Source organism: Tetrao urogallus, assembly GCF_951394365.1.
Source record: "Tetrao urogallus genome assembly, chromosome: 23".
In the NCBI taxonomy this organism is placed as follows: domain Eukaryota; kingdom Metazoa; phylum Chordata; class Aves; order Galliformes; family Phasianidae; genus Tetrao; species Tetrao urogallus.
In genome coordinates, this window is record NC_136836.1 from 2,621,999 (window position 1) to 2,638,039 (window position 16,041).

The window sequence follows — 16,041 nt, forward strand, 5'->3', positions numbered from 1 at the left end:
TTACTTAGTGAGTCTCTTGGCTACATCACTGTAAGCTATTTCAATTTCCTTGTCTCCAGGACAGGTATTGGTGAACTCATCCCTGCTGTAAGCGTTGGTCAGGTATCTCCAAATCCCCGTCATTTCCTTGGGAATCTCAAAGTTGCGATATTTTTTGGCCACCACCTGGAACAGAAGGGTTCGGTTACGAACTGCCACGCTCCAAGCACTCCTCCATCTCTCCTCATTCTCTCGCTCTGTTGCTCTTCCAACACATTCACGTTCTGCAGAACCCGTCCCTCTGGGATATGCCTGGACCCGACAGCACGCTGCCTCACACAGCCTTTAATTCTGTCCTCACCAAAGTAAACACTCCTGCACCCAGGCAGAAGCTTAATCTGTGGCTCCATCTGCAGTACAAAACGTACAAAGGTCACTGGAAGCAGTGAGAAGAGACCAAGCCGCGATTACACAGGTCCACCTCCTCTCCTGCACTTACTCTGCTACCTCCCTTCCAGCTTTCCAGACTTTTTCCCCCCCCAGTTGTTACTCCCTGATTGAGTGCAACCCCCAGTTGAGCTCCCTGCATTGTTACTATCATTCTTTTCTGCTAATATTGCACTTAAAGGTGGGATCCTACACATGATTGGAAGGAGTTGGACTCCAGCTTGCCCCAGCCCACAGTGTTTCCCCCTCACTCAACACCCCGCAGGCCATTTACCTTCACAATGTGCAGTTTGGGCAGCAGGTTGCAGTCTGCTAGTGTCATCTCATTGCCATCCAAAAACTTGCGGGTAGAAACTGCAATATCCTCCATGCTGTTTTCATCTATCTCGTCAGGGAGAGGAGAGTTCAGGTACTCATCCAATTTCTGGAGGGTTTTCAAGAGGCCACGTTCTAAGGCTACAGAGGAAGGAGTTAAGGACAGGAAAAAGAAACAAACTACAGCAAGCAAATTCCAAAGCAAATTAACCTTTTGAACAGTGACACCTGATCTAAAATCCAAAACCCACATCACTGTGCTCCCCAGAACAGATGGCACAGTGAAGGACTGCTGGTCCTTGCACAAATTCTGTAGCAACACCACTGCTGCTGCTGACTTGGAATTCACTTGTGGTGACTTGGAACACTGAAACAGAACTGGAATGCCTTTAAATACCACATAGATGCATGTTATCTAAAAGTTGGTTTACACATGAGCTTGCAGCATTTTAAATTGCTCTAAGAATGTTTATTTTTGGTTTAAAAAGTGGCTTATGTCAGTTTCTTAAGACGTTTCCTAACTGGCTTAAAGTAATTAGCATTAAGCTAAGCTATTCATTTAAACATAATCTCTTTAATGTCACATGCTCAGCTCCAAGGCAGAACTGAGCAAGCAGTCGTGGAGGTTCTGCACAAACAGCAGCAGAGGGCAGCAGAACCCACAGAAACAAAAAGCATTTCTCAGCAAGAGAAACACAGCTATTTACCACCCTGCCATCCACACACACCACAACACACCCCTTTACTGCCAGGGCAGAACATGCTGGAATGCTGGAATACTTCTGTGTCAAACTCACTGTTTCCTCCTCGTCTTCTGCAGCAGCTGTTTTTCCAACTCAATGCAATGCAAAGAGTGCATGGGTTGTAAATAACACTGAGAAAACAAAGCAATATGTGCACAGTGCTGACTGCAGGGACTTACCTTCGTTAGCCTCGGGTCTGGAATTTTTGATAAATGCAGAAAATTTGGCAAAAATATCCATTCCAGCAGTGTAGGACTCAGGGTGCTTTGGAGAAAGTTTCAGGTATCTAGAAAGCAAAAATCAGAATGATGGTCACCATGTGTCAGCTTGTAGGAAATGGCATTTTGTAAGAAACAGCCCGTGCTGCCATCAAGGGAAAGTTTTAAACCCAACATCTCAGAGGCAAACAAAAGCACACTGCTGCTTTCTGAACCAAGCATTTGCCTCGAGCAGCATTTGAAACAACCCAAGGCAACAAGAAAAGGCTCCTTCAGCAGAGCTGTGACACAATGGAGCAAAAGAGGCAAAGAATGGAACTCCTGCCTGCTTTCTGTTTGCAGGAGATTCTTCTCAAGCTCACATTCTATAGCCCCAGAAAATCACGGGCTCCAGATCCTTTAATAGAGGAGAAAGGCCTTCACACTAAAGGCAGTGCCTGCACTTTGCCACTGGCTGTAGTTCAGAACCCACACGTTTCACACTCTTGTGCTGTATAATCTCATGAGCTCAAAAAGTGCTCAGTGTCTTCAGTTTCCAAATACTGAGCACTCCTATCTCTGGGACTTGCTGTCATGTCCAATATAAAAAAATCGGATGTTAGGAAATTACTTTCCATTGGCATTTTGTAATCATCAGTTCTGTGTGATCATCCACAGTCCATCTGCTGACGAGTAAAAGAACTCCAAACTATTCCCAAAGCCTAATCTACAATTTATGGATGCTAAAGAAGTTCCTAATTAGTGCAGGGAATCCCTCTGAGGCCATTCCATCTAATTTAAGGTGACACAATTCTCATTTGAACACTTACTTTGGCGGAGCCAAAACTTCTTCCAGGAACTCTTCAATCTTGTTCACGTCTGTTTTCACTTCACCATTGTAAGTTATAAAGGGTGGATGAGTGCCTGGAGCCAAATTTTGAAGGTCTGCTGGTTTTCTGGGATGAAATACAAAGGAATACAGAAATAAGAATGGATTAGAAAAAAGACTGGATGTTGTGTTAAGGGACGTGGTTTAGTGGGAGCTATTGTGATATAGTGAACGGTTGGACTGGATGAGCTTTGAGGTCTTTTCCAACCTTGGTGATTCTACGATTCTACCCCACCTTTCCATGCTGCAATCCAACAGCACTGCTGGAGGTTCCCAACTTCTTGGCAGTTCAGAAAACACATCACTATTTTTCTTTGCAAAAGCAACCCTACATCTCGATTGATGTTTGATGTTTTCTTACCAACAACTCATTTCAAGTGCTTAAGAAAAGCCACTTCCTTCCTACCTTTTGGATGTTTTTTTTTCTATCCTCAAGCCAATGGTACAACGTTGGACATTCTGGGACAGGGAGATACACAGCACTACACCCCCAACACGCTTTCTCTTTTCCAAGATCTGGACTACAGAGTTTATATATAGCGTAATCTGCAGGCAGAGATAATCCCCCCCACTCTGCACAGAGCTCCTCTGCAAACAACCAAACCTGAAAGAGCCCTGTGTAAGAATGAGCTGCGTGCACAGTTTCTGCACAAGGTGATTTTTAAATATCGTGTTAAAAAACAACACACCTGAAGCTTCCTCCAGCAAAAATATGAATGATTTACACATCATACCAGCACAGAGGGATGTATGCTGGATGATAACATGACTTGACCCAAGGGAAACAGAGAACCAAGCTTTGAACGCTTGCTGGTTTTGCTGATGTCTCTTGCTGCTGGAAGGTTTGCTCCAGCTCCTGTTGTACCAACCCCAGCCAAACAAAGGCTCTCTGCTCCATAAGGAATTGGCTTCTCCCTCCTGCAGTGGGCCTGGAGAGGGAAGCAGGCTGGTAACAAAGGAGGTCAGCCTGAGAAAGCAGAGCTTTTGGGGACAGCACTCAAAGGCTGTTAAGCAGCACAGCAACAGGTCTGTTCTGGAAATGCAGCTTTTCTTACAAGATTAAGGTCTCCTGCCACAATCTTCCCCTCCTGCCCACTGCAAGGAGGCAGCAATGGAACACGGTGTCACAGAGTACTTAGGGCAGGGCTGAGCACTTGGCTGTATGTGTAAAAACTGAATAAGAAAAAGGATTTTCATTCTTAAGACCATTAAATCCCCTGCTTTCAGCCAGGTGGCAGAAGTCAGATGTTAATACAAGGTATTAACCATTTTCAGTCAATTTTTAAGCTTCCACAAAGCACGAATTGTCACTGCCCTCTTACTTTTAGGATTTGAGGTTTGCCATCAGTGGAAGCATTAACTTTAGCTGAACACTTCATTTAAATACATTAAATATCTCTGTAACCCACAACAATTAGAGGAAGTCATTGTGGCTCACTTCCAGTTCTGCATTTTGCCTAGATAACATTCCTCACAGGGGATGTCATGTTAAAAACCAACACAGGAGGACCACCAGATTTACAGCAACACTATGACAAAACAATATCTAACTCCAGAAACAATAAACTAACCCAAACCTCATTTTCCAAAGAATCAGAATGCATATCCCAAGGGCTGGTATGTCGTGAGCCCCATGCAGCACCCCACTTGGACTGGGTGCAGCTTTCAAAGAAAGCAGAGGTTAACAAAGCACAGCCCACAGCGCTGGGTTTGACTCCCCAGTTTGGGTTTGACTCCCCAGCAGACATGCAACAAACCCTGGCTTACTGCAGTGTGACGGATCACCCTTGAAACCTAAGGGAAAGTGCAATCTCCCTTAGCAGACAAACATGAATGAAGAATATTATAGTGATGTTCACTTCAGAGATGAAATTGGGCTGTTAAAAAAGTGTTCTCTACCCACTCAAAGCAATGCCATGGTAGATAGCACCCGCCCCAAAGCTTGCAGTGATGTCTGAGGTAGGAGCACAGGCTTAGACACCCAGCTATCGCTAGCTAACTACGTGGGCAAACTCCCCAGCATCACTGTTTGGTTACAGAATAGCCACAAGCAGGCTGTGCCTTTGCCACAAACCAGAACAGCACTCATTGTTTCAATAATTCCTTGAAGATCAGGCAAAAGCCAGCCCCACACATGACACAATCAGAGAATTGTCTGACTTGGAAAGGTCCCTTAAGGGTCAGCAGGTCCAACTCCCATGTGATGCACACTGATGTCCAACTCTACTGTGATTTATAACTGTGGCAGTACTGAAATGAGAGCCCAAAGAGCAACGTGAAGAGAGCATCAGCAGGAAACAAACCCAAACCCAATGCTGCCACCAGTTCCTAAGCAGCATTTCACGCTGCTGAAAGTGCACTCAGCCCTGGGCAGTCTTTTATATTGACTTGTCTCTTTATTTAATCTTCATCTGCCAACTAAAAATGACACAATCAAGACGTTTAAAATAGGATTTCGAAACCCAACTGAATGCAGCCCAGCCCTGAGTGCTGCTACAAGCCCAACAATGCTCTCAGGCTGATTTATGTACTGTAACTCTGCTCGTCAGCAGCACAAATCAGATGAAATGCTGCTTCTGTGAAGGGAAAGAATAAAGGCTCTGTCTGAGCACACGGAGGGAAGAAACGCGTTATTTCTTCGACAGAGCTGCACTTCCCACTTTGTTTGCCCATGTGCCCATGTTGTGTCCTCACAGGAGGACTGAGGGCTGCAAAATGTTCTCTGTGAGTGCAGTGTGATGCTCAGTGCAAGTATGGAGGGGAAAAGTACATGTCACCAAGTCAATGAACCCAGACTCATTTTTTCCAGCATCCCAAGTTGTTGACTTGTGAGCTGTTACATCCAGCCGTTTGGATGTTAAATCCAACCTTTGGAGCTGCACAGAGCTGCTTTTACCCTTGAGCAGAAGTCACACTGAGGCTGAAGCATGCTCTGCAAGGGAACGCTGCCTTCTGGCTAGCCAAACAAATTCAGATGCAAAAAGCACACTGCTATCCACTACTCAAGTTTGCTTTCCTATAACAGGATAAAAAAAAACCCACCACAGTAATTAGCTTGAACAATGGATTTGTGAAATCAGTTTCCTGTGACAACATTGGAAGTGCTAAAGCAGAGCCTATCCAGCACATATCACATTCTGGTAATGCTAACAGGGGACAAACCACCATAAAACATTTCCACTCGAGCAGTTGGCATTCTGCAATGCACTGCAATGGGGTACGAAACCATTCAGAACAGTTCTGTTTGTCTCTCCCTCTTCCAAAGCTTTATTAAAGTTTACATCACCCTCTATTCAAACCTGAACCAGCCTCAGTGCTCCATCCTTCACCAGAAGATGTTCAGTGTGCAACAAAATACAGAGCTCATCTGACCTATTCCTGCACTCGTTCTGTGCTTTCCCCATCCAACCATTATTACATCTGCAGTAATACCCCACGTTGGCCAGAGAGCATCTTAAAGCTGCAAACAATGGACAAAAGCTGCTCTTTTTTATCCTCTGTTGGAGTGGTCTGCCTCAGCCTTATGGCAGAGAATTAGGTAATACTGGTAACTGAAAACCAGCATTGTCAGAGTCCAAACGGAGGGGGAGAGTGGAGGATGCTTTATTTCTTGAAGCGAAAGCAAACCAAGTCAGTCCCTTCAAAACCAGATTAAAAGAAGAGAGCAACAGAAGAAGAGAGAGAAGAGAGTCCAACAGGATTCACACATCTTACACTCAGTTCTTCGGAGAATGCTGCATTCCTACTGGCTTTATTTCCAAGAATAAGCTTTGTGTGCACAAGCAGTTTCTTCTCTCTAGAGAGTTCAGACCCTGACGTCACACTGGTGCTGTGCTGTTCCCACCAGAGAGGAGCAGATCTCTGCTGAATGGGGCATTACTACTTCTAATAAAATACACCCAACCCCAGTAAACTGAGATTCCTCCATTTCCATCTCTCCCCTCTCACCCATTCAGGTATTCCTCCCATGGATGCAGGAGTTACAGCTCAGGTGACAAGCAGCACTGTGCCATTCCTATATTCCCACTGCACGATAACCAACCTCACCTTAACATCCTTAAAGAGAAGGGTGGCTGCATGTTATTATTTGTGACAGTTATCCAGCATCCATTGGCTACTGGATCAAAGTTGCAACCTGCAATGCTCTGCTTGCAGAGACCCCACGTTACTGATCAGCTTTGCAGGAGAACAGAGGAAGTTTTTCAGCCAGAGGTGGTGAGGCACTGGCACAGGTTGCCCAAGGAGGCTGTGGATCCCCATCCCTGGAGGCATTCAAGGCCAGGCTGGATGTGGCTCTGGGCAGCCTGGGCTGCTGGTTGGTGACCCTGCACATAGCAGGGGGTTGAAACCATTCTATGACTCTATAACTATGATGTAATTGTAGACACTAACATTTATACCATGGTTGTTGCTTAGTATTTCTAAGGATTATATATATATATATATATATAGTGTTTCAGCAAATAAGCCATGCAAGACTCAGAAGCCCCATGCAAACACTGTACTCTTACTCCTGAGATGCACCAAGCATTCCTTACCTCTTCAGGTCAACTGTTGTGACACTGAACACCACTCCCTTCAGCCAAAGGATCATGAAGAGCCTCTGTGAGAAAGGGCAGTTTCCTATGCTTTCCCCGTCGCTGCCAGCCTGTAGGAGAGAGCACAGATCACAGCTGTTAGAAGGTGCCACAGTGCCACATACACAGGTACTCAAAGCTCTTCATGTAGAGGCAGACTCAGCAGCAAATCATGGACATTGCTGCCTGCACATCATTTGCTCTCCCACAGAGCAGAGCACACAGCAGGAATGCTCCCAATGCACTGAACAGACCACTCAAAGGTATCCCTATGCAACACACGAAGACAAGCACCCTCAGAGCATAGAACACACTTCACATATTGGGGCTCTGTTATTTTATTTGTGTGTTTTCCTCTTGGATCTTCCCACCACGTTGTTTTGGTAGCAGATATACCTACGACTGCAGTGCAATTCACCCCGAGCAGCCACACATTCAACAGCAGTTTCCCAACATCGTTTGTTGGATTGATTCCTTCGTCTTCCCCCAGGCACAGTAATTAATTACAGCCATCTTCCAGTCCATTGCTCATCTCACTGCATGGCACTGCAACGAGCCAACTGCAAGCAGCAGCTCCAAACCTTGGCTGTACCAACGGCTGTTACAAGGAAGAACAGAGCTGTGCCCTCTGGAACTTTGCTGCTCATATTCCAAAGACATTTTTTAATAGCAAACTTATCAACAAATGCTGCCACAAGAAAGGTTATTGTATAACAGCAGTGAGCAACCCCAGGGCAGCCAGCCATGGCACACATCCCATCGCTGCCCTGACAGTGCAGTGTGTAGAGCTGAGCTGGAAAATCTGAGTTTTCAGTGGGATGGAAGCAGACACTGGAAACCTTGAGTCCTGTTGTAAAGTCTGAGCCCTGGTTCAGGAGTTGAGGCTGCTGTATATAAAAAAAAACCTACAGGATTTTGTGTATTATTATCAGAACGCTTCCAAGAATGATTTCAATCAACCTGGGCTTTAGACATGTGCTGATTCCTCCTCTGCTGCTGTCATTGGACTGTGCTGTAGGACACACTGACTGCCCTTCTCTGACACAGTGCACCAAACAATGATGTGAAATGCAGGGCAGATGACTGGAAGGGCTGAAAGCCTGGGCACTGACTGGTGGAGATCCATTTAAACAGGAGCACAGTAAGGTTTGGGCACTCACCAAAGGAATTGCTTTTTCTCCAGCTCTCTGCCAGTTCCCAGCCACTGAGAGGGGCCCCAGTGGGGAGAGCACAGACTGTGCAAGTGTCAGAGTGAGCAGCAGCACTTCCAAAGGGCAGGGAAAGAAGAAAGCTTTTCATCCAAAGTGTCTCAAAAAGATCCTTTACCTTTAAAAAACTCCCATGCCTTTCAGCAGGGAAGTTGCCACCAGAACAGAAGGATTCAAACCAATTTCTGCTGCCCTCAATTCGTGCTTTGTTGTGGACAATGTACAGCCCTTTTTCTTCAAACCTTTGCCACTTCCACTAATGAACGTTTGAAGAAGGAAAGTTGCTGGGTTTTGTGCTTGCTTTTTGCTTTGCATACATCACAAACTGGTGAGAGAGAGCAGCCAGCCTGGGCACTCAGCTCAACGCACAGCTTTCTGCTGTGCATATATAACCACTAAGGATGGGAGCTGCTGCACAACGAGTGCATTCCTGCTTCCACCATCTATATACCTATCTCTATGTATATGCATTACTTCCCAGACTAATTTGCACTGTGAAGCAGAAATGATTCTATGATACAGAACCTATCTCAGCCTTCAATTGTGAGCAAGCACGACGCCAGGCTCAGCCCACAGTTCCAACCTTAAGGACACAGAGCTCTGCTCAGTCATCTTTAATTCAGCACTTCTGACACCGAAGCCAGGCAGCAGAGCTAGCTAATACAACACATGCTGCCGAGGTCTCATCTCACCTGCACCCATGTCTTCTTTATCACCACAGGACTGTATTATTTCCAGGGGAAGATGGAAGGATCACAGCTGAAATAAAGCACTCTCCAATGCAAGGAGCGCTGCGGTTCGTTGTGCTACAAACGAAGTCTTGGGCCATCTGGAACCCAAAGCAAAATTGCTTTGGGAACAAAAAACAGTTGGGACTTTATGGCACAGCCCATTTTCCTAAGCCAATCCCAAGGCAATTCCAATGAGGACCAAAAAAAGTCAAACACACTTATGCCATAATACAACAACTTGTACTGAAACTTGTCTTCTCTCCCAGCGTGAGCATAATATTCAAAACGACCAAGCAATCTGACAGCTTCTACTTCTGTTTGATCATTATGGGCTGCTTAGATTGCTTGAATCAGGAAAAAAAAAGAAAGGATTACAGCCCACCAACCAAAAGCAACTTTAACAAAACAGAATGCATTTCCAAAGCTGCAACTGAACAGCTTAACGAAGCACAGACTTTTCTATCTGCATTCAAAGGGTTGTCCCACTTCTGCTCCAAAAAGTCCCAAGTTATTCTGAGCACATACTGGAAAAGGAATGCGGTCAGAACGCCAAGAAACTTCTGGCTTCAATGCTCTTGAGGCAAGGGATTCTGCTTTGTAAGTGCTTGCCCAAGAGGCCCGTTCCTATCTTCCTGCATTGGATGCAGCAGGAGCTGCTGCTCAGACCTCCATGCTGTGTCACTGGGAGCAGCACTGTGCTGCCAAGGCACTGCATTGCTGCTTGGGACACGCATGGACTTCTTCTGCAGGGCGATGGGCTGCTCGATGTCTCTGCAAGAGCCGCTCAAGAGCCATTTTCTCCACTGCAATAGATGGAAGTTCAAGCAAACAGACTAAAAAATACTTAATAATAAAAGATCAGGTCTTGAATTCAGCAATCCGTATCTCAGGTTAACTAAGAAAATACTCTGCTGGGAAGATGACATGAGAAAAGCAGCACGATGTGCGCCCATGGCCCCAAAGAGCAGATAACAATCGCTCCTGCATGCTTCACGAGCAGTGAGCTCATCCGAAAAATAAGCAAATAATCCCATACGGAGCAGTGTTTTAAAAGGAAACTGTTTGTGGGGGAATAACAAAGTGATCCAAGCGAAAAACACACAGCAGCTCAAAGCCCAGGGGTGGAAATGCAGAGGGGAGCGGTCCAGCGTTCCCCACATAGCACAGAGAACAGCCCAGCAGTATCAGCCTCAATCCTTCCAGCTCAGCTCCGGCCTTTATCTCACCAAGCTGGATAAACAGAATTCCGTGCTGCTTGCAGGGCAAGGCTTGCAGATAAGATGTGCAGGAGGAGGGGTGGGCAGGCAGCACCTGGGGCAGAGCAGTGGGACAGCACAAGTGATCCCCATACGAGCTGCACCGAGGAGCACAACCCCTCTCTTCAACCTTTCTATGGGAACCTAAAGCTCGGTAGCACTCCACCAGGTTAGCTGTGCTCGTACCTGGAACCATCTGCCAATACAAAAGACTGCGATGATTAATTTGTGGTTTCCACACGATGATCGTCACCCACCCCACCCAGGGGAAGAGCAACCCAAGGCTCCTGGCGAGCTGCGTCATCGTCACTTGGTTTCTCACCAATTCCCACGTCAGCCAACATCCACGTCAACCCCCCGAGCATTTCAGAATGAATGAATGAGCCCACGGAGCTCCCTGCGAGGCCCACAGCTCTGACAGCACACCGCAAACCAAAACATCTCTCAGCCCATCCAAACAGCTCCTCAATCACTGCTGTGTCACACAGCTGACTCGCAGAGCAGCGACCATTTTAGGACGAGGCTGTATTCAGCCTTGTGATGCCACTCCTATCCTAATCATTAGCAGTTTTGTCTTGGGCGGCTTTGTGCAGCTCTTACCGCTACCTGGTTTTTAGCACAGAGCTTTTGGGGGAAAAAAAGCTGTGGGATTTTCAGGATGTATGAAAGTAACTTTGTGATTCAGTAGAAATTCATAGAGTGCTTCATGATCTTGGGAGAAAAGACATTATGCCATGGTCATCCTTTGTGAGAATCAGTTCAAAACGTGCATTAAATATTGTCCATCGCTTTCTTCAGTGGAGAAATCAGCTTGATGGCATGAATACAAGAACGTGGGGTTATTCGACACAGCCCACACGTGAGCTTCTCCTCATCTGACGTAGGAAAAATAAGCAAGCTCACCTTTTCCACCCCTTTTCAATACGTTTAACAAAGTGACTCAGCTGTAACAAACCCAGATAAGGACAAACGTGTCCAAATCCACTGAAATTTGCTATGACACATCCCTGCAATATTAAGTAGGAAACTGCCAATTAGGCTGTTGAGTCTTCAGCACTACGGGTTTCTCTATAGAAAATCCATCACCAGGGAGTTCTGACATGTGAAAGCAGCAACACAGCTAAAAACCAACTGCCAGAAAACCAAACCAGAGAGAAAACATCCATAGCCATGGAAGAGAACTGCCTAGCAATGAAAACATTGCTCAAATTCTCAAAATTCACTGAAGCAGAGCTGCAGTTCTGAACGGTACCCCCTGCTAACAGGGCACTCAAACGCTCCAGCAAGGAGAAAACATCGTCTCAGGCCGAAACAGGAGTTGGAATCTGGATTCTGGAGCTGCTAAAGCATGAAGGTTTGCAGGGAGGCTTGCTTGCTGTTGCTTCTGGTCCCAGCGCCATCCATGAGTGCACATCCCTCAGCACCAGGATCCCAGATCCCCGTTTGCAGAGCAGAGCTTCCTCCTCCAGGTTGCTGCCTCACCTCATTAGGATCCAGCACAGCGTGTCACACCAGGGCAGCTAAAACATCGTTCGAAGGATTACAGCAACCCACTTGTGCTTTCTTTCACATTTTATTTTTAGACAAAACCACGCAAAAAAAAAACAACCCGATTTCCTTCATTTAAAAATAGCAGCCCTCCAAAGCACAGACCAAAGTCTAGCCAAAATAGTCATTCTTGAACGGAGCCAAAAAGCTCTGAAGGCGATCCAGTAGCGCTGACTGATCTCATTAGCTCTTCCCATGAAAACACACAGATATGACTTCACTCCTGGATTACACTCCTATATTTAGTTTATACCTAATATGGACATTCAGGGCACAGAACGCAGTCATTTCCTCTCCTCGCACAGAGCTCCTTGCCCTTTGTCTGGCCAACAATACGAGGAATCAGGCTGAACTCCTGGAGAACTCGCACACAAAGAAGGCTGTAATTAATAGCAGCTTAGCTTATGCTTTTAACTTCTGCATAAACAAACACTGCATTCTCAGCTCTAAAAATCAGACTGGGTTGGACCTGAGCTGGAAAAAAAAAAAAAGAAATCAAAACAAGCTTCAAGAAATTAACCATTATCTTCTAGAGGAAAAGAACAACATTCCGAGTAAAGAATTTTTACAGCCCTTGACGTCAAGGTCCTGTTCAAGCTCCTACGGAGACAAAGTGGTTCTGTTTGGGGGTGTTTTAACTGTTAAGTGTTGGTGTGGAAGAGTGCAGGCCTGGTGTTGTTGCATTGCACAGAATGGTTCGTGTGAGAGAGACCAAATGCACACATTGGAGAGAATGGAGCCCCCAGATCTCATCTCTTTTTATAACATGCACTGCAGTTTGTGCTTGCAACCCTGGGGTGCGAAGTCCACCAGAGCCCTGCTTGCTGCTCAGCTGAAAGTCCAATGAACTCCCTGGCTGGGCTCCCAGAGACAACGCAGCCCTCAGAATCTGCGAGCTGGTGGTGAAAGAGCTGCAGAGCCACGGCTCTGTGCGCACCCACAGCCCCTCCGCCACACCAGGCTGCGCCCAGTGCAGACAGGAGGGGTTACCACACCTCCACGCAGCCGTTCCTCACCTCTTTACCTCTATCTTCACCCCCCAACAGGCCAGCTCTTTTAAGAGGATTCTCGTGCTCAGTTATTTCCACTCAGTCACAAGCAGCCCCTCTCCCCTCAAGCCCACAGGCATGGAGCTGCATCCCTCACCATGGCACTGGAGCTTCCAGCCCAGCACAGGGCATACCCCAATGGCCATGCAGCAGCGATGCACGCACACAGCAAAGCACTCACTGGACAGGCTGAGATGTTCTCAGGTGCTGAAGTTGTTGCATTAAAACCTCCAAAAGGTGATCTTGTGCATAGGGAAGAGCCTCACCTAACAGGATTATCAAGCAACAGGTCTGCCCCTGACAGGAGCACTGCTGGGAAGCGATGCTGTGCCTCCAGCTTTGCTGCTTCTTCCTATTGATGAGCTGTAATTCAGACAAAGCACACGTTGGTGTGCATCCCCCCCTGCCACGAGCTCAGTGTGAACAGGACTACATCCCACAACACACAGATCTCACCTGCCAAATGCCCGTGTGGTTCACAACTGCTGGCAGTTTGTGAAGGATATTTATTAAATGTGAATTCACAGCTGTTTTCTACAGAGCAAACTATCTGGTTTTCAAAGCAGGTGCCCAATTTCTCAACGACGCCCCATAGAAAGCTGCCAGATACCCAAGGTCTAATTAATTGACGAGTACGCACACGCTGCATGGGTGAAGATGGGGTATTCCTTAGCCATCACCTACATCTACTACATCCCAGTGCCTCCTGCCAGCAGACAGACGACCACAGACTTCCTGTTGGTTGGGTTTTCCTTCTCACACACCTGCTGTCACCTTGCTATTACCAGCACTGATCCCTCCCTGCCCTCTGGGATGCCGAAGGCCGCGCTGCGGGCAGCTCCCATCCCCACCTCCTTTGTATACAGGCTCCGTCCTGTGGTTTCCACAGATGAGTTGTCCTGTTTGACCAAAGCAGTTGGGCACGCTTTTTATTTACAGTGAAAATCCACGTTTGATTTCCTAAATTGCAATTGGAAGTGAGCTGTATGCGTTATATTCAGATCATAACGCCTGAGTTTGTGGCAATGTGGTCTTCGCTGCTCTGCAATGCCACCAGGGCATATCATCAAGCCTCCCCATTAATAATACATGCACACATACGAGGAAACAAAATGAAATCCGACACATCACTGGGTTCCCCTACCAGCTCTCAGAGGAAAGACTTGAAAAATATCTGCACTTAGTTTTAAAGGGGCCGCAGGCAGCCCCATGGAACAGCTCCTCGTGAGCCCAAGGAACACTTTATTACCTCCATCCCAGCACCATAACAGAAAGAGTTTCCTTACCTCAGCCCCCTTCCTATGCACATCCTCCATCACAGCCTATGAAAACACCACTTACAACAGACAGCCCAAAGGTGCTGCGAGCATCAAGCAGCCCCATACACCCACGACTGAAGGCTCACGGTGTGCCCATCCCACAGGGTTAATAACATTCAACCCCCACACCTTGGGCACGAAGCCAAGCTCCCCCTGCTCCACAGTTCTGCTCACCCAGCTTTAACCATCGCCTGCCGCCATCTCCTCTGCTCAGGTCACGCAGTTGCTGCCCTTCTTCAGCTGCAGACATTTGGCACAGATTTCTCCCCTTGGTCACAAAGTCCTTCTGCTGCCCCATTGGAACAGCTGCTGGCTGACAGTGCTGGGGCAGAACCGAGAGCCCACATGCTGTGCAACGCAGAGAACTTCAAACAAACCCTTTCTAACTCTCGCTCAGTAACTGCAGGCTCTGCCAGACTGCTCCCGGAACCAGCAGAAAGCTGTGAAACAAACACAGACGCTGCGCTTCCCATTGACAGCAAGAGATTAAACCAAAATCTAGCGCTCCTCAAGGAAGACACTGTGAGCGCCTTTCATTACTCTGCTTGCATTTGCATGGAGGGATGAGCTTGGCAAGACGGACAGCAAACAAAAACCACTGCTGCCATAAGGCTGAACAGCATCAGTGCGGCGTGGGACAGCAGCAACGCCCAGCAACAACTGCCGGGGCGGCTTTGGGGTGGAGGTGTTCTTCCTCTGCAGGATTTTCCAGGGAAACAACCCTTACCTGAAGAGCACGAAGGCCAACAAATCCAAATGCTTCCTAACCTGAACCTTGTCCCGAAGGCAGGCAGCTCACAGCGCTGCAGAAAGGCTTCCTCCAGGGAGATGGCATGGGCCGGTCCTGCTGAGCGCAGCCCTCATACACCCTTGCTGGTAAAGTTTCAGCCAAAGGTGACAGAAACGTTCCCTGCTTTTTCCTTTCCATAGACACCAACATCTCTGCTGGTCCAACACCGAGCAGAATCCAGGTTTTTTTTTGCTTAAAAAGTGATTTTGCTTTCTTTCCCACACGGAACACCCCTCGCACAGCAAACTCACAGCCCGAAAAGGGCAACACCCGACCCGCTGAGGATCCCATCCACCCAGCAGAGCTCCCATTCAGCGGCTCCTCGCTGCAGGTCCCGGCGGTGACACCGAACGCTTCCCGACAATCGGAGGCGCCGCATCGCCGCGTCACGGCACCGTTCGGAAAGTTCAACGCGAGCACCGAGGCGCTTTGTTTCTGGGGCGGCTCTATTCAAAGCAGCCCGGAGCAGAAAGAACGCGGGCACCGTTCATCTCCAGGAACGGAGACGGAACGGAACAGCGGATCGGCACCGCCGCGCCCCGCAGGACGGGAAGCGTCGCGTTACTTCGGGTTCCGACGGCCGACGGGGCCGATAGGAGCGACGGGGCCGCCCGCCTCGCCCCGCCCATCCCGGCCCTTTGTGCGCGGCCGCCCCGCGCGGCGCCACGGGCGTCACCCGCCGCCGCCTCGCGCTCCCGCGGCGCTCCCGGCGCGCAGCCCAGGACGGGGAACGGCGGCTGGGGGCGGGAGGAGCGCGGCGGGGAGAGCGAGCGAGCGAGCGGGCGGCCAACGGCCGGAGCGCTCCGAGCCGCGCCCGGACCGTACCTTAACGAAGAGCTCGATGACGGGCTCCTTATCGCCTTCCTTCAGCCCATTGACCGGCACGGACAGCGCCATGCTGCAACCGTCGCCGCCTCTCGCCTCGCCCGCTGCCGCCGCCGGGACGGGACCGCCGCCGTTCGCCTCGCCCGCGCCGCGCGACTGCTGCCCGCC

General features: G+C 48.3%; 1 protein-coding gene across 1 annotated transcript; it reads right to left on the reverse strand.

The window, feature by feature from the left end:
* On the reverse strand, window positions 1-15,945 carry CLIC4 (chloride intracellular channel 4; the record flags this gene model as incomplete). The annotated part of the gene is made up of 6 exons (XM_079545951.1): window positions 1-165; window positions 701-882; window positions 1,664-1,770; window positions 2,512-2,637; window positions 7,109-7,218; window positions 15,874-15,945. 6 exons carry the CDS (start codon window positions 15,943-15,945, stop codon window positions 1-3), a joined length of 762 nt encoding a protein of 253 aa, XP_079402077.1.
* Between the last annotated feature and the right edge of the window lie 96 nt (window positions 15,946-16,041).